Source organism: Aulostomus chinensis, chromosome 5 (assembly GCF_037954235.1).
Source record: "Aulostomus chinensis isolate RoL2024-O1b breed Wild chromosome 5, RoL_Achi_v1.0, whole genome shotgun sequence".
NCBI lineage: Eukaryota > Metazoa > Chordata > Actinopteri > Syngnathiformes > Aulostomidae > Aulostomus > Aulostomus chinensis.
The window spans coordinates 26932101-26950707 of record NC_141324.1 but is presented as its reverse complement, the minus strand read 5'-3'; the positions used below and the strand labels follow the sequence as shown (position 1 = coordinate 26950707).

Here is an 18607-nt window from a genome sequence, read left to right as displayed (position 1 = left end):
TGATCAGCAGCTGATTTCCTTCCTTGGTTCCTCCTGGTTGTCCTCTGTGACTTCACCGTAATGAAAGTGTTCATCAATAACCATCAGCTCGCTGTCAGATTATTGTTGATCCTCGTTAGTTATATTTCATCTCTTAATCAATCAGCCAATCAATCAATGGTTATTGTGTACAGCAGTTTTCAGGTTGGTGCGGCTCAAAGACGAGGGACGTGTCCATGCTGGGACAGAGCGAGTTGAGAGAGAGAAAACGAAAAATTCACGTTTAATGTGACATTAAAAAAAAAAAAAAAAAAAGAAAATGTTCGGTTATGGAGTTAAAAGCTGCAACAGTGGTAGAAGTTAATAACGGGAATAAAATCTCATTTATAATTGCTCAGATATTTTACAAAGGCAAACAAACCGATGAAAATAAAAGTAATGACAGTAACAATTAAGCTGTCACAAAATAGCTGCAATGAACATAAAGCAGAAAAAGTTGATTGCTGAAAGTTGAAATTGATTCAAAATTGTTTGAATATTATGACATTGAAATTTCCTCCATCGTATTTCAGGGTGACTGTCATTAATTGGTGGAAATAATTAGATTTTGTTTTCTTGTCTTTACATTCAAGTTGTGTTTCTGCAGTTTAACGGTCGGTAAGTCACGTTTATGTCCTCTTCTTGTTGAGTGAATCCTGGAGAAACACAGCAGCAGACCCCCCCCCCCCCCCCCCCAAGGTTACATGACTCCACACACCCACTTCTATCTGTCTCTATACATCAGTGTATTAATGTATACAGCAGATCCTGGCCGGGCCCTGCAGGAAGACTTTGTCTGCTGACGTTACGTAGTCGCCGTTTCCTGCCAGCCATCTTACAGCACCTCTATTGAAAAGCACAAAACTGTTGGGCCAGTGTGTACACAGTCGTCCTGCCACCACACACACACACACACACACACACACACACACGTGCACACACGCACACACGCACACACACACACACACACACACGTGCACACACTTGGTCACGGCTATATCAAACAGGTTGCTTGTTTATGTGTTTACCGGCAGTGTGTGGACATGATTAAGCGCATACACTCGGCCAAATATCTGATATCAGACCCATGAATGCAGACAGAAGGCTGCAGGTCAGCTGGGTGGCGGAGGGCGGGGCCTGACACGGCGGAGGACACGGCTTCATCATCAGACTCACAATGCTTGTTTCACCTCTTGGGTTTTTGACTTGGCAGTTTCCACACATTGTTCCACAGAAGCAGCTGTAAATGGCTGTTAAAAAAAAAAAAAAGATGCTTTAACTACAGTGAGGATGACAAACATCCATTTCTAAAACTCCGGGAAACAAAAACGGTCCCAGCCAGTGTTGAACTGGGCAGAGACAGAAGTTCGACCTCTGCAAATGTGACAAAAAAGTTCATCAACAAAGCTGTCAGATGAGCTCCAAGCTTTCAGTGGAAGTACAGCGAAAGTGGGAGAGGAGCGCTTGCGTTTGCTCCGTTTACATCTTCCTCTCTCCTCCTGCTGCCAGTCCTCTCCTCCATTTCTTTCTTGTTTTCCTGCTGGTCTGCATTTGTTCGCGTCAGCCACGCCCTCGGCCACCAAACCAGACCCGCCTTTTAATTGACTTCTCACTGGAGCTGCTGTAGCCTTACCAGAGAACTCTGCGAGTGTACTTATATTACTGAATTTACCGATGTTTTAATGGACAAGCTTAACTTCTCCACTTGTCAAAATAAAACGTGTAACACCTGCTCACATCTGGATTTAATCGGCATTCAAACCTGGGTCCGATCGGCACTGATGCGAACACAAACCCTGTGAATGTCGTCATTTGCAGGCAATGCAAAGCGAACATTTTTATTCCCTGACAGATGCAAGGCGGTGTTTGTTCACTTTGTTTCCTGGCGTGATTCTGACTCACCAGAATAAGGAAAGGAAGTCAACTCGTCCTCTGACAAAGGAGAAGGGGTGGATCGTCTGGCCCTCGTGCAGGCGTGTATGTGCAGTAAACTCATTAAGAAAATAAACGGCTGATTGAGACTAAACACGGCTCCCGCAGTTTTAAACGACATCAGCTGGATGTGATTCACCGCGGTTCATTTCAAGATTTTTCGAGTGTTTGATGAAACGCTTGAGCTCCGCCCAGCGGTGGTGCAGATTTGATGTGGTTTGCTCTTTCTTACTTTCCTTTAGGAGGGCTTGAATTCCTCCGTTATCTCCCAGCGCTGGGCCTGACCAGGCACCGCACCACCTTATCCTCAGTCTCTACTCGCAGTTACGTTTTGGCGCTCAAACTCTGAACTCTGGAGCCTCTGGGTTGCGGCTGTAGTAACAGCTTTTAACTGGAACACACAAAAGCCTTATTCAGCTGTGAATGGGATTTTTTTTTTTATTGTTCTTAATCTGATGTCTGAAAACAACAGCCGATTATTTTCGTTCCCTGTGTAAAAATCCTCCGATGGTGAGTCACACGGCGAAGGCAAATGGTCAGGAAGACTGTGGTCAAGTGTCTGCAGGCGATCAGTGGGAGCGGAGCCACGCAGACACAGCACAGAGAGATTTTCTGTATCTCCGCACGCCTCGGAATCAAAAGGGCAAGTTGAGTTGATGCAGATGAGTAAGGAGGCTGTAAACAGCAGACTTGGGTAAAAAGAGGCAGGTTCACAGCTTATTTAATGTCCCATTTGGTAAAGATAAGTGAAGTGGGTGGAGACAGAAAGTGCACAGGGAGCTGTAAGGCATTCCTTTCACACAACTCACCTACTTTTTTGAAAAAAAAACAAACAAACTTGCAACATTCAAAAAAAAAAAGAAAAAAAAAAGGGGGGAGATTAATTTTCATTGCTGCATATCTGTGCACAGAGAAAACCAGGGCGCCCTCTCTCACTGCAAGGCGCAGTAAAGCGAGAGGCAGAGCCAAGTCCAATCAGCATGAATAGGGCCTTTGAATGTGCAAAGATAAATAAAAGCTCCATTTTTTAGCAGTTAAGTGTAGTATTTTTGCTCTAGTTCAAGACCAGTAGCTGCCCGCTCCAGCCCATCTCTCTGACTCGGCCAGTAACTCACGCAGCCAACCAGGTTGTAAAATCTCTGTTTGTTGATATAACTGAGAAATTTGAGAGGTCAGACTATTCACCCACATTTTATAAAATCTCACGTTGCATTTCCCTGCAGACCTGCAGTGAAATGAAAGGAGGGAAAGTGCTTATCACTCATTTTGAGCATACTTGAAGTGATACCTCACCCCAAAAAAATGATCAGTGACTCTCTGGTACTTCTTTATTCATGTTGCTGGAAGCGACTGGAGATAGAAAACTACCAACAACTCTCAAATACTCGGATAAATCTCATCCAGTTCCTCTACACCAAGACTTGGCTAGCACTTCAGTTTGTGTTAAAAGCAAGCTGAAACTGAACTGGTTCTTGTGCGTTTTAGCTTCATGCTTTTACGCGGTCTTGCTAATGCTGCTGAGTACAGAATCTAAACTTTTTTAACTGTAAAATTATTTTGTAAAATCACAGCTTTTGTGAAATATTCAGCATTTCGCTTGATAAAGAAGAACTTGACAAGTTTGTAAGCAGAGCTTTTGTTTAGTTTTGCTGTCGTTACTCTTTGGTCTCCATTAGCTCCCGGCAAAAAGTATGAGGCTAGCATTCTCCTCAATCTCTGTTCGCCTGGAAGTTATACAGAAGAAAAAAACAAAAACAACAACCCTTCATTAGCTGACATCTAATGGTGGGTAATCGATAATTTTTGGGTGAAGTACTGCTTTAATTTAATGCAAAAAATTTGTTTAATCTATTTTTTTTTTTGTTTTTAAAAGAATTTTAAAGGTGAAAGTCGGACAGCTAAAGATCAGCGAATGTCCCACGTGTGTTTGCTAAAGCGTGGAAACGGCTAAGTGTTCACATTAGTGCGTTTCGTTCTGGAAGTGATAATTGACGTCCGAGCTGTTTAACTGGTAAAAGCTCCAAACTGGTCCGATGGTCAGTCTGACTCGAGGAAATGAGGCAAGCGATGGATCAATACATCGATTAATGGTTTTTGGAAGTCATGTTTGCACTCAAGTGTTAGTACTTTCATGTGAGCTCAAAACACTTCCTTCGTGTGTGTGTGTGTGTGTGTGTGTGTGTGTGTGTGTGTGTGTGTGTGTGTGTGTGTGTGTGTGTGTGTATGACTGAAGTCTTCAGGGACACAAACCAGATTTACGACCACTTAATGGGGACAGATGTTTTGCGTCCCAAAGTGGTAGGAATTTTTTTTTTTTTTTTTTAGGTCAGTGTATGTCAGGAAATGCACATACGTTTACATAAATACCTCAAAAGTAAATGAGTGTGTAACGGGGGGGGGGGGGGGTGGTGGTGGTGGTGGAAGGGGGTGAGAAAGGGTGAGTGTGTTGTGTGAGCATATGGAGTTACATAATCCAGTATCGAGTGTAGTGACGCTTCCTGAATACTAAGACAAGCCTTAATAAATTCAAAATTTCTTTTCAAAAGTGATATGTTTTCAATTATTCAATTTTTAGTCACAAGACTTAATTGATTGTGCGAAGTGAGCTGTACACAGGCAAAGAGGATGACAAACCTACACTGAGGAGGGGTTGGAAGTATAACAGAAAGACCAATCAGTATTTTTTGTGTTCTATCTTGACCACACATGTTAAAGCCAAACGATGACGTCACGGACGCCGCTCCTGACATTCCTAACTCCTCGCGCTCCGTGCGGCTGTGTTTCATTTAACATCTTGGCAGCAAGAAATGATTTTTTTTTTTTTAAACCTCTCAGTGTTTTAGGGTCCTCTGGCATGTGATGTCACTCTTTTTTTTGGGGGGGGGGGGAAGTCTTCGTTTTTCTTTTTTTAAGAGTAAAAGTAAACATCCAGTTTCAGTAAAATACCTCCTCCAGGAATTTTTTTTTCTTTAAATCAAATATTTAAGTATAACATGAGGCTGTAGTTTGTTGTGGAGCACAGAGAAGCAGCGCAGTTCTCAGTTCGTTAATTGTCTCTCTTAACAAGGACTGTTGGGTGCTTATTGTGCCTCAAAACAAACATCAACTGGGTCCGCTTTGTTTTACAGGCCAGATGAACAGATGATGAGGCTTGTGAGTAGAAAGTTTGGTTAGAGGAATGTTCTGGCTTTTTATGACTGCGAGAAACTTTTTCTACAGCGGGAACATTTTAATGCCTTTCCCCACATGTTCCCTCAAATCTGTGTTCAGTGACGAGTCCTGACCGAGGAGCTCGCCGCCACTGCCAGATTCTCTGGCTTTGTTCTGCTGCTGAAACGATGCTGTGGCGTCAACGACGCTGAAATGCAGTTGTGTTCTTGTTGGATGGAGTGGATTTTGCAGCTGAACTCCTTGTGTTTTGTCTCTGCAGCGTGCGTGTTCAGGTACAATGTCCTGTCCCTCATCTACCTCATCTATCTCCTGCTCATCCCGCTCTTCCCGGAGCCCACAAGCACAACCATGCAGGGTAAGATCAACCCCCTTTGAAGTTTCACACCTCGGCTATTTCAAGGATCGGCGGTTCCCCGAAAAAAAAAGCCTTGAGTTGCAATATTTTTCTCTGTAATATAAACCAGCCCTTCACCGGGCGACGTGAATATCCTTGTGACGAAGATGGATTCGGCACATACTTCAGTCCGTGAAAGGTAATATCAGGTGTTGCGGGCTTTAATCCACCTGTATAAATAAAAACGATCCACGGCGAGCCAGATCTAATATTGGCAGCAGTGGTCAATCAGGGTCAAATCTCATCCACTTCATAAAAATTAACATTTGAGGCTTCACAAAAAATACAGTCTTCCTCACGAGCTGGACAGACGAGAGCATAAATCCAACACAGCGTATAAAATATCCCTCGGAGAAGAGAAGCTGTTGGGATGAGGGCTGTTTTTGATCAACTTTCAGTTATCAAAACAGGGCCTCTACTGGCACTTCGAACCACGAGCTGTACGCCTTTGACGAGTGTTATTATTTAATTCAGGCGGTGTAAAGGTTAGGGTGAAGATCTGTATTTAAACTGCTTTAGAAAAGTAAAAGTATCCGCATTCTCCGTCCACTCATCCCCTCAGAAATATAAATCACTATGGAGTTCATGAGAGGCCCTGCCTGATGAATGTGGGATTGTGGTCATCTCGTTCAGCCGCACCTCGATGCGCTTCCATCACCGCAAGATGCTAAACAGCACACCTCCCAGACCTCTCGCTATCCGGGCTTCTGTGGAACCCACAGGCAGTGTTTAATAATACATAGAACCATATGGGAGGAGGGAAGGACATCGGGTCGGAGAGCTGTCTCTGCTCGTCTCCAGCTGAAATAACAATCAGGAAGTAAAGCAGAGAGAGAGAGGGAGAGAGAGAGAGGGGGGGGGTGAGTAGAGGGAGGGGAGGGGTCAGACAAAGTGGACCACTTACACTCTCATCAATAGTTAAAGAGAGAAGTCTTCTAGTAAAGCTGCATGTTCATGGATCTCATTCCTGCTGACTTTAAATGTGGTTCAACATATCATGATGCTATTTACCTGATATTGTTTTATGATTATGAACTCTGGAGGCGTAGCAGCCACGAGCGCCGCCCCGCCCCCGCCCACACAGTACAGATATGTTAAACATGCCTTGTTATGAAGTTTGTGTTATTCATGTTGACTTTCTTTCGCCTGCACAGGAAAACCAAAGCGTTTGTTCCTTTAAATTCAAATTGAAGTTGTCATGAAGTCCTCAAACTATTCTGTTTATATGGGAAAAAAACCAAACTATTGATGTAATACACGACCACCACACGCACACGCACACGCACACGCACATCGTTACGTACTTGTCATCATTAATTGTACCAGCCAGAAAAATAAACTTTGTCTGCTGTTGAATAATTGTCTCCTCCCCTTTAAAATCAGTTAACGGCAATAAATCAACTTTCGTCTAAATGCCATGAGAACTGGAAGGAAAAGATCAGGTTTGTTGTTTAAATGTCATTGACTTTATGTAAACATGTATATTTCATTTATGTGAACACACATGTATCTAAATGCAGGTACTGTGAAATGTTTTCATAATTTTCATGAATGAAATTCAGAATGCAGATACCTGTGCTGACGGGCAGCCCTGTGCACAAGCAGCACCGCCCACCCACAGCTGCTCTGCCCCAAACGTAATCGGCCCTTCCATTGTTGATGCTTCTCCCTTCCGCCAAACTGAGTGAAAACTGACCTCATAGTTTTTTTTATGTTATCTTGCAAAACAAACCAACCAACAGCACAGATCATTCATCATATTCCTTCAAGTATTATATGCTCCGATTAGGAGGCTCCCAGCAGAGTCACGGAGCGGCGATGCAGTGGGCTGCACCGCATCCCCGCAGTCACGAGCTCCCGGGTCGGTCAACTTCTGTAACAGCGTCTCTTGTTGCTTCTGCTCCCCGGTTACTCAACTTCAGGCTGACCTGCAATCAGTCGAAAGTCCTCTCATACGTGACTAAAAGAATTATGTCCGGGGTGGCGCACGCAGCCTGAACCTGGAAGGCATCAGATAAGAGCCCCTGAGAACAACAGCGAGAGACGTTCCCTCTCGTGGGGGTGTGTGTTTACATGTAGCTGAACAACAATAAAAAGAGGATATCACACATCTAACCATGCGCCTGTTGGGACTGGGCGAATGCCACGCACATTCCCACACACACACCATTCCCACACACACACCATTCCCACACACACACCATTCCCACAGTCCCTTCGACAAGCAGGAGACACACACTCACAACGCATCACACTCACATTTCCTGAGAAATAAGCAAACTAAACTACACGTGCTCACGTGAGCTCCCGTCACTCACATCACGTCCACTGTGACGTCTTATGATCAGGGGGCTTGAGGTGGGGGTGCGCGGGGCATGGGTGGGGGTGGGGGTGGGTATGTGATGTATGAGCCTCGGAGAAAGAAAAACAGAAGAAGGGAACAAACAAACAAAGAAGAAACCAAAAGCTGCCGCTCTAGTTGAGGGTCCGGGGGCCGTCAGACAGACAGCGTCTAGGCACCTGCTGATCAGCTTCCTGCGTGGAGCCAGGACCATGGTCACCATAGCAACAGACCTGTTCAAACAAACAAACAATTAAAGAAACATCTGTCTGTAAATGCGTATGTATCTCAATACACTTTACGGTATATATGACATATAATGTTTTTGTCTATACGTTTCCTTTCTTCTTTGTCAATCATATAAAAAAAAAAATGAAGATTAGGAATTACTTCTAATATCTTGTGACCACTAATTAATCCAAGTGTGGGATAATCTATATCTCAGAGCCACAAATTAATAAACTTTTACCATAATTCATGAAGTATGGGCACAGAATATTTTTTTACCCGAGTCTCAGGCCACTCTGGGATTCCGTACGGATTACAAATCTTGTATTGAAAATCATCATCCAGAGTTTCTAATTGGCTGTAGCTGATTTATTAACCTGCTGCAGAAATGTACACACTACCAGTACAAACATAAAAACACAACACACACACACACACACACACACACACACACACACACACACACACTTAGTGGGCTGAGAGGAGACCCACTTTTTGCATTCTTTCAGAGGGACTCGGGAGAGGGATGAGATTAAACTCAGTACTTTGTTTTGATGGTCCGTTTCATTTTGTCTGTAAAATCTTAAAAGACGCGCAGCAGTTGAACAGGTAAAGTTAATACGTACCAAATGTTTGATGTGAATTATACATTTAGATGTCATTTTCTTTTTTTTTTTTCTTTTTTTTTAAAAAATCAACAGCAAAACAAAACAAAGCAAAACAAAAGCCACAGCACGCCCAAGGATATGCTGCTGCTCCGATACTAGCAGGACAAAATCCAGTGCAACCTGTAGATTGACTCTCTAATTTGTAATTCCGCTGTTTGGCTTCCCCTCCGCTTGAGCGCTCTGGGTTCTCAGTGGAGGGGAACGTACGGGTTCTCACATGGGTGGACAGCATTTGAAGAGCCTTTGTTGAGCTGCTGTATGGGCTGGAAAGTGGCCGGTGACATGGCGCTTTGCCTCGAGGGAGTCTTTCAGCACAGTTGCATACATTTTTATAAATATTTGATGTTATGGATGTTTAGGCGGGTCGACTTCTTACTGATATCCAACATCTGTCTCCGATCGCCAAAACCTCTCAGAAGCTGATTTACGATGCTCGCTTTATTTCCTGGTTTTAGGCCTCTATTGAAGTCGGCTCTCTATTAGCTGTGTTGTAAAAACAAACAAACAAAAACAAACAAACAACAACAACCAGATGCGTGCAGCATTTTTAACTGCCCTCTGGAAACACTCATGTTGGGTTTAATGGCGAGTTTGCAGTGTGTTTTCTTCACTGCCCGTGTGGTGTTTAAAGGGATGCGCGTTGAAGACGCGGCGTGTGGAGTTCTCATGGCCGCTCTAGTTTTGAGATAATCTCACAAAGCAGAATATCAGCTCCCGATGAGTGTGAGGGGACCGTAGGAAAGCAGAGGCCCGAGCTTGAGGCTACAGAGGCGAGCTAACAGTCATCATACTTCATATTTACAAGCATTCTTTTCCCTTCTTTGTGAAAGCCAAGGGAATCGCAGTAGGAAATTAGCACAAATTGTTTTCGCTTCAACATTTAATGAGCCTGCCAGGGTCTGTGGTGGAGCTGAGGGTTCACCCTCCATGGCCAGAGGCTGAGCAGTAGCACTTGGCCTTAGCCAGCATATTGTGCCATACTGCTGTAAAACTGTTATGTGTTCCCCACAGGGATGTAATAAATGTAATGAAGCTGTGCAGAGAGAATTGATGCAATGGAGATGTTGAACCATGACGAACCGCTGGACCAGTTCGGCAGAACTTAACCTTTCATGGCCGAGGGACACTGCCGTCGAAGCCCATGCTCCCTTGAGGATGAACATTTTCATTTGAGATTGAGAGGAAGTCAGAAAATCCTACTGTAGGGGATTATCACCATAACAACTCCTGAAATTATCCCAAATACCTGTAGGTGCTCTATAAAATGTCCATGTGCTGAACAGCTGTGGCAGCTCCTCAGCCTGCTCACATCCTCCCCTCCCAGGAGCCGTGCTGCATCTCTGCCTACAAACAGTGGCCGGTCGTACACCGACGGTGTCGTATAGCCACGCCATTTTTTTTATTTTTTTTTTTGGGCAACAGGACCAGCCACAAGATCCAGTAAGGAAAGACTCCAACCTTGAGATTTACTCAGTATCAAAGGTTATTCTCCTGTGGCAACGAATGAGAGACGAAGGCCTCATTTGGACAAAGCAGATCATTTTTCTGTCCAAATTGTGATTTTCCTCTGATGTCCTCTGATCTGTCCTGCTTTGACGTCTCTGACCAGTCCACACGACACAAACTGAAGACAAACGATAGCATGCGCCAGACGCTGGGTGATACTTCGGACTTTTTATTTATTTATTTTTTTTTAGTGTGCAGCCTGAGATTTATCTGCACAATCTGATAAGAATCCGATTTCAAACCTCCAAATGCGGTTTTGAACAGATTCGCTAAAATCATTTCATGTGGTTTTTGGCTATCCAAACTGTTTCAAATCAATCTGGATACACCAAAAGTTAGGTTTTGGCGCATCTGAACAAGGCCCCAGAGAGAAGAGAGTAGTCCTAAGACCTGCAAGTAGTTAGCACTGTTGAGCTTATTTAAGTTTATTTTCAGTTAAGTGCCTAAAATACGGTGTAAGGGTAACACTAGATTAAGATATTTTGTTGCACAGAATAAAAAGCAAGCAAGAACACCACACTTAATGTGTCTTCAAAAGCGACGGTTGCTAACAAGTGGCTGCATGAGGCTAAAAGGGTTGTCGTGGACGTCATCACGACGAACAGAAGAAGCGTCTGTGCTGTACTTCATTCACAGCATAACGTTACGTTACGTCGCACCTCTTAGACTTCATTTATACTTCAAAAATCATAAAAGAGATTGTTCATATGTGGAAATGATCACGCTTCGAAACTTTTATTTCTTTGTTTTGGGATAATCTAAAGCTGTGAGTGAAAACGCAGCTGGCTTTTGCTGATGCCGGCGTTGTCGTTGGCCAACGAAACGACTTCGTCCCTGCGCTCCGGCTGTCACGCGTCCACCTGAACATCCTCCTCCTGCTCTGACATTCACCCTCTTTACCAAATCTGAAGCAGCTCACAAAATAAATCTTTGTTACAAGATTTATGATTCAGATGCCTTTTTTTTTTTTTTTTTGAGTTTTACAAGAATTCAGAAGTACCAGCTACTTTAAAAAAAAAAAAAAAATCACCTACGTGTGAGACAAAGTTCTCTCTGTGTAAAAGCAGGCAACTCTGGGTTTTTGGTGCCTGAACGGCAGGAATAACATGTGGAAATCCTTAAAGTGAGTGGTTGTGGTGATGAATTCACTGTAGCTGTTCTCCTTCAGGCCACACAGGGCGCCTGCTGCAGTCCCTCTGCTTCACCAGTGTGTCCTTCCTGCTGCTCCACATCATCTATCAGATTACCATCAACAGCCTCCTGGCCGGGAACTCCATCGCCTCTGACTTCAACTGTAAGTAGACTGCAGCCTTTGTAGTTCAGGCTGTTATGTTTAAACTGAAGAAATCAAAGCAACTCGCAGGACAGGAGACCTCAAAAGAAGGTGTGTGGAGAGTTGCTGTTTTTTGTTGTTGTTTTTTTTAACCCTGAAAAGAATAAAAATGTTACTTATTCCAACTTTTTGACGAATTATTGTCTACTAGTTATCTTCTTTGTTGCTGGAAGTCTCATAGAAAAAGAGAGCCAGCATTGTTAGCTCCTGACTCAGTGCTGGGAAAGCGTTGATAGCTTCTGGTGAAAGCCTCCGTCTGAACGTGTCTGGAGGGGACAGACCTTGTCTTCTCATGACTTCTCTCTTTCTAATGGACGGTCCAGACACGCCAACTGTACTCCACGGGAAGAACAACTTGATCGTCTTAAGCATAGACACACAGAACTGTTCAGACAGGGTGAACTCAATATTTTTTCTGAGATCTTAAATCTACATTTGGCGTCAGTCTGTCAATCAGTCTGTTTTTACTCCCTTTATTTAATGACGTCTAGTCAAAGATCTCAGACTTCTTATGTGTACACAAAAGATTCTTTCTCACAAATTTTGTTTCACAAATGCCCCCCCCCCCACACACACACACACACCATTGCTGTGAGCGTCTGTCCACAGGTGTGACGTAGCAGCATCATGCTAATCGTACAGGTGCATCTCAGATTGGTCACGATAAAAGCATGTTAACATGAGCCGTAGTCTGGGAAACACCTCTGTTATTGGCCCTGGACTGTGGCCCCGTCACTCACACATCCCCCTCCGCTACAGCGCAAACCGGGAATTCTCCGTAACACGTCCTCAAAGTGCTGGGTGCCATTGAAGGCAAGCGTTTGCGAACTCTAGTTTCAACAACAAATTGCAGTCAGGTGAGGACGACGAGCTCTCAGATCAGCTGCCATGAGAATTCTGTCATTGTGCGAACCGGTTGTTTCATCAGCGGACTGGATGGCTGGTCCGAGATGACCTCCAGAGGTCAAATGTGGCGGTCCCGGTCCGGCGTGGTTAAACGTGGCCAACGTGTGTTAGGCTGGTCTGATGTACCCCCAACAACGATGGCTTCTGTTTGCAAACTGAACATTTTATTTCACTGGCGAAAGGCTCTGGGGAAAACTGCTGCTGTCAGCACGCAGATTGCACGCTCTTGTGACCTCTGTGGTACCACGGTGTCTTCGAGGGTCCTTTGATCGAGCGATACAAAACACACCTGAAGTGCCAAAACGGAGGGTGAGAAAGTAAGAAATCAGGAAATGATAGAATGGATGGAGGTATTTTACCCTGAAGCGCGTCTGGTGTTGAGCATCGCTTCTGATGATGGATCCGTGTGTCACATCACACAAATGGTGGCGAACGCCATAGGGTGCCTAGGAGGCTCTAACTTGGTCCTGATGTGTTATTTCATTTTGGGGATTTCAGTCTAAGTGTAAGTCATTGCCGTGAGCTCATTACAGAGGATTCTAACAATCCTGCAAACTATTTTGACAAAAAGCGCATGTCTGAAGGTTCCACTCGTATCATTTGTGAAGGTGTTTTGTGATTTCTATTCCTTTATCTTCGACCGGCGTTTGTCTCAGGAAGTCGGACATTACTCTTCCTGTCCTGAATCCAGTGCCTACATGTAGAGTAAATTCCTTATCTCAGGTTTCTAAATTTGGTTTTAAGCCCCTTGACACCCTTTCCCTTTTGGCAGCCAAGTGTAAACAAGTAGTCCTCCTTCACAGCGAGTCCCCACCTCCCTAGATAACTTGATGTAATTTCCTCTGTTCGCCGTAGCCAAACACACCATTAGAGCTGTAAATGGAATTGTGTATGAATGAGAAAACATTTCCAGAGAGCGAACACCTCCAGCTGCTCCAGCAGGTCAGTGACTGGTCACCAGATGAGCCTCAGACGCCCTCATCCGTCACCCCCGCGAGCTGATGGTGCATTGACAGATACTCGTGGGCTCGTGTATGAAGCAGATGGGTGGAGATGATTTAAGATAACGTCAAGTCAACTGTCAGATGCCCCAGGCGGTTTTCCTGTGATTGTCTAAACCTGTTGGCACTCATTGTCCCTGATAGCAAACCGCGCCCACTTAGTTACTCAATTTGGTTTAAAAAAACAACAACCCTTATATACATATTTGTAGGTTTATCTTATGACCATGAGCACCGGCTCATGGCGGTGAGACGGTGTGTTGAAGGGCTGCTCGGCCCCCTGGTCCGTGTACCTTCCGTTCATTCTATTTTCAATTTTCAAACTCAAATTAGAAAACAAAAAAACCCGACTTTTGTTCTATTTCCATTTCCGAAACAGAAGGTACACGGACCCTGATTTATTGCCCTGCTGATAGCAACCTCGAATTGCGTGTTGGATACATGTCCCCTCCTGGAAATGATACGACATGCACAAAATCTCCTGACACTCACTTCAGAACGTCCCTGCTGCATTGTAATAGATTAGTGGAAATGTCCAGGTACGAGAGATTTTGAGCTGTTGTGTCTCTTATTAAATCCCCGTAGGGCTCCAGGGACACCATCCTGTCCAGGCTTCAAATCCAACGCCACCTGAACCTCCTACTGTTTTGCTAAAACCGCTAAAATGTGCTAATCCCAGAAAAAGGCTGAAACACTGCCGCCCGGTATTCTGCTTCCAGTTCACCTTGTAAAAATACCTAAAAAAAAAAACAAAAAAAACCTTGGACGGGAAAAAAAAATAAATCCGGAATCGAAAAACACCACAATGTGTAATTTTATGGCTGTATTTGAATGGAAAGTGCCTCGTTTGTTTTTGTTTTTTAACCTGCTGCACATATTAAAAAAGAAAAATGCCCTGTTTTTTTTTGTTTTGCGATATGCCTTTCAAAAATTGAAAATAGAATGAACGGAAGGTACGCGGACCCCCTCTAGTCTTCTTGGAGGCCCCGTCTGGGACGCTCAGGATGCACGTTGACTTTTGATCGCTGCGACCACATTCAGACGCATCTCTCAGTCGTGAGAAGTAGAGCTGTGTTGTAACCTTGATACAGAAATATTCCACAATACATTTTCACAGTTCTGTATCGATAAACCAGTCGCTGGAATCAGTGAGCAGTCGTCTGAGAAACATTTTGAATGAAGTACTTTTGATTGAGTTTGCCTGTTAAGTTATTAATGTTGTGTCTGTCATATTATTAGACTGCACCAAGTTCTCATTCAGCCTCATTTGGAAATTCTCACTAAATTTTGAAGAGCAGGAGCCCCAAACCTTTTTCTCTGGGAGGGCCTTAACTGGAACTTAACGCTGGGCTGCGGGCCAGTAGCCAATAATGAGGGTCTTAGATATGTTCAGAGCATTTTTACCTCTAAAAAAGAAAAAAGGGACTGATTTCTATCTCTCTTCCTTCATAGACATGGGGATGTATTGCTGCAGCCGACCCAGCAGCCCTTCCCTCTCTGCATTTGACCGAATTAGATCCGACGGATCGTCCGAAACAATTGTGCTAAATGATGTTTAACTTCCACGGGATTGAGGAGACCTTCTTGTGTGTGCCATGATGTCATGTGTTCATTTGTATTCGGAGCAGGGACGTGAGGTCCGATCACGTGACTGACCGACTCATTTCTCCCTGCGGATCATGTGATCATCGCTGCGATGTGTAGAAATGTTGGCGTTGCATATCGGCAGTCTCTGCAGAGGAGGACAACTGGTGGCAGGAGGGAAAGTGCATCGAGGTTAACGGTGCTGCAAGTACAAAGAGCGTTTTATGATGTTCACATCAAGAGTGAGCACCGGTATTGTTGGAGCACAGCTGCCTCTGTACACATCATCATAGTAACACCTTCCAGTCGGGCCAGTCAGTGTTTCGCTGCTCGTTCTCGGGATCCGACCGGCCTGAATTGACCTCTGGCATTCCTACGGGGTGAAATCATAAGCGGGACAGGTTTCCTCCAGCACTTCACGGCTCAGTTTGGACTGGGTGAAGTTGAGTGTTGCAGATATTTAGGCTCCGGGGAACCGAATGAGTTCACGCTGAACGGCTTTCTATTTGAGGATATAATTTGATTATTGTGATTATTTGGCCTTACAGCAACATTAGTGGATCTTATCTCCTCCTCTTCCTGTGAGTGATCCTGGAAGTTCTCATTCACTTCCCTTTGTAAATGACACAAAGACTCGAGTATTTGATGAATCAGAACTAAACGGTGAACAGGTCGGCGAGTTGTGATCAGGGACGTCTTCATACAGTTTTTTAAAAAAAATTTTTTAATCTCAGCTCTCACTTTCTTACAGGGCAGGTAGATCTCTGTGCTTTGATTTGCTGCTTCCACTGATTTCAAAATGTGGTTTGGAGGTTTTGAGATCTGTGGGTCATGATGTTAAAGGGCTGGCTGTTAAATCTCGGTGCTGAATCTTTATCTTTGAGGAATTCTCTTAATAAAGCTTTCAGCTTTACAGGCTGCCAGCAAACATTCCCACTTGCACATTTCAGGTTTTTTCCGTCTCTAAAATGACTCCTCAGAGGTACTCAGAAGTTTTAGCTCAGGCTGAGTTGTCTTGGCTTGGACTTCCCTCATGTGCATGGCTTGTATTTTAAGTCCTTTATCTGTGTGTGAAGTGCTTTTCAGCAAGACGGCACGGATGAAACCTCTCACTGACGTAACAGAGTCGTGAGATATAATGAGTTGCACGCCGGTTACCTCATGATGTTTCAAGCTGTCTCTCCCAATCTTTGGAATTCTCGTCACTTGGCCTTGTTGTTGGTTTTATTCAAACGGGCCTTTGCTTAACATACTTAGTTGCAGCATCACATTACTTATTTATTTATAATTGGCATAATTATACATTCATGGTTTTGGCACTCGGATGTCTCTGAATTTTCTGTTCTGCTCGTGTTGTTTTAATTTGTCAGCCCTGCAGTGTTTTTTTTTATCTCTCCCTACTTTCTCATGCTTTGCTTTTAATTGTGTTTGTTTTATTAATGTGAAGCACTTTTTGATTTTCTGTCTCGCAAGAAGGTGCCATTTAAATGAACTTTTCCTGCCGATTCCCCAAATCAGCACATTTACCTCGCTGTAAGTGCAAACACATCGATCCAAAAAAACGTAGAAATCGTTCCCATCATGAAATACTAGACAGTAACCTTGAAGTTGGTTGAAAAAAAACAAACAAACCTCAAATTTGATTCAAAATCCCTGCACAAACATCAGCTCCAATCATAAACACATGGACATGCACACGCCACAGTCATTCATAGGTGTTCCTGACTGAAATATCATTTTTGAAGTCAAAAACCTGCAGGTTGCCTCCCACTGGTCCCACGTCAGATCAGCGCCCGTCTTCCTTCACATGTTGGAAACGTGAGAGCGCAGGTGGGCGGATTCTACGAGAGTCTTTAACGCCTGTGTGGGCCCGTGGGTGGCGTGTTTGCTGTCAGAGGTTATGTCAGGGCTCAGTCACGAGGGTTCCTCCCGGCGCAGGTGCTTCGTTAAATAGAACCGTCACACACCCGCTGACCCCTTCGCTCTCGTTCGTCTCACACAGATTTCATTTTATCGTGATCCTACCGTTGATCCCAGGAGCAGAACTTCGAAGGTTGCGTGTAGTTTATTGGACACATCTGTGATCGTGAGCTATTCCTGCAGCTGTTTGTGTCTCTGATGAGTAATAAAGCAGCAGCCGAGTTTGTACTGACAGTCCATTAATGTTTTATCCTCTGTGAGTGGAGTCTGTTTTTTATTTCCATGCCTGATAGTGTTACTCATTCTTTTACTGGACATTGTGTCATTTATAAGAGAATCTCGATTTTGTTTCATCTTTTGATTCTCATTTGGAGTTTGGAAGTTTTTCGTTCACTAAATGTGTGATGGGACCTTCCTAAAAAATAGCATACAACGAAACAATGCTGTCCTCATTGAATGTGTAAGCCAGAACTGCTGCAAAAACATTTTCTGAGCTTAACAACATCCTGAGAGTTTTCACCCGCTGGTGACACAGCTTTGTCACTCCAGTGTGTAAAACATCTTCACTCTGTTTGCTTCGCTCCGTAAAGCAGAAACTTGCACCGCGGCAGTTTAACCCTCAATTAGTCACTTAATACACTGACAAAACAGCCGGATGCACCGGTGTGTCATTGAGGCGAGCTCCTCAAGTCACCAGCTGATGTGATGTTTGGTTTGGCAGAAGAACAGAGCAGAACAATCAACCTTTCTCAGCGTGTGCGGGTTGAATACCTGGAAATCTCTCTGAGCTGCAGAGTGACGTTCAGGAACACTTCAACCAGTCCAAGCTGTGGAGACCCGGCTCACATGAAGTGGTTCACTGTCGCATTCATGCATGCAAGTTTAGTATGCAGATCGTACATGCTGGAAAACAAAAGAGCGGAGGCAGCGTGAGCCTTATCAACCCAGCTCTGACTGGTGTGAAGATTTTATCAAACAGCTTTCGACTCTAATGAAATGTATTATTAAGTGTTTTATGTATTTGCTTGTACTGTTTATGATATTATTATTCACCAAACCTCTTCATACATTTCCCTCCAGGTTCCACATGGGAGAAGTCCATAAGACAAATAGGGTTTGAGAGGTAAGACACCGTCACAACCACCTGCTGACTACACGACGTTTCTTTACAATACAAGATGAACATTTATTCCATGTTTTTAACCCTTCGAGTGAGATAATAATGAGCTTTTGTTATTAAGTGCTGAACAAAGATGACACAAAATACTGAGATCAAGGCCAAAAGACACCAGCGTAGTGCGCAGAGGTAGAGACCGGAGCAAAGGTGGAGTAAAATGTTCAGATGTATGAACACAACTTGAGTCAGGTCTTAAAAATGTGTGCGAACAGTAGAGATGAGAGAGTCTCAGGCTTTTCTCAAAGCTTCCACCAAGAGAACAGTTTTAAGAAGAGACTTCGAAACTCTTGACATATTCAGTTGTCATTTTCTCTCTCAGCAACCCCCTCTAGATAATAAATGAGCCCACCCAGCATCCGTGGGTGTGCTGATCGTACAGGAAGTTGGTGGCGGCCGCCGTCTTCCTCTCTAGAGGCAGAGCCAAGTGC

The 18607-nt window shown here is 44.1% G+C and overlaps 1 protein-coding gene across 3 annotated transcripts in view; it reads left to right on the top strand.

Annotated features, from left to right (window-relative positions):
- piezo2b (piezo-type mechanosensitive ion channel component 2b) overlaps nt 1–18607 on the top strand; it is a 74448-nt gene that overhangs the window by 2047 nt on the left and 53794 nt on the right. For all 3 annotated transcript variants that reach the window (XM_086204291.1, XM_086204292.1, XM_086204290.1), the window contains exons 2-4: nt 5381–5476; nt 11427–11552; nt 18083–18125. In XM_086204291.1, coding sequence (XP_086060417.1) covers nt 5381–5476; nt 11427–11552; nt 18083–18125 — 265 coding nt within the window. The remainder of the gene's footprint in view (nt 1–5380; nt 5477–11426; nt 11553–18082; nt 18126–18607) is intronic.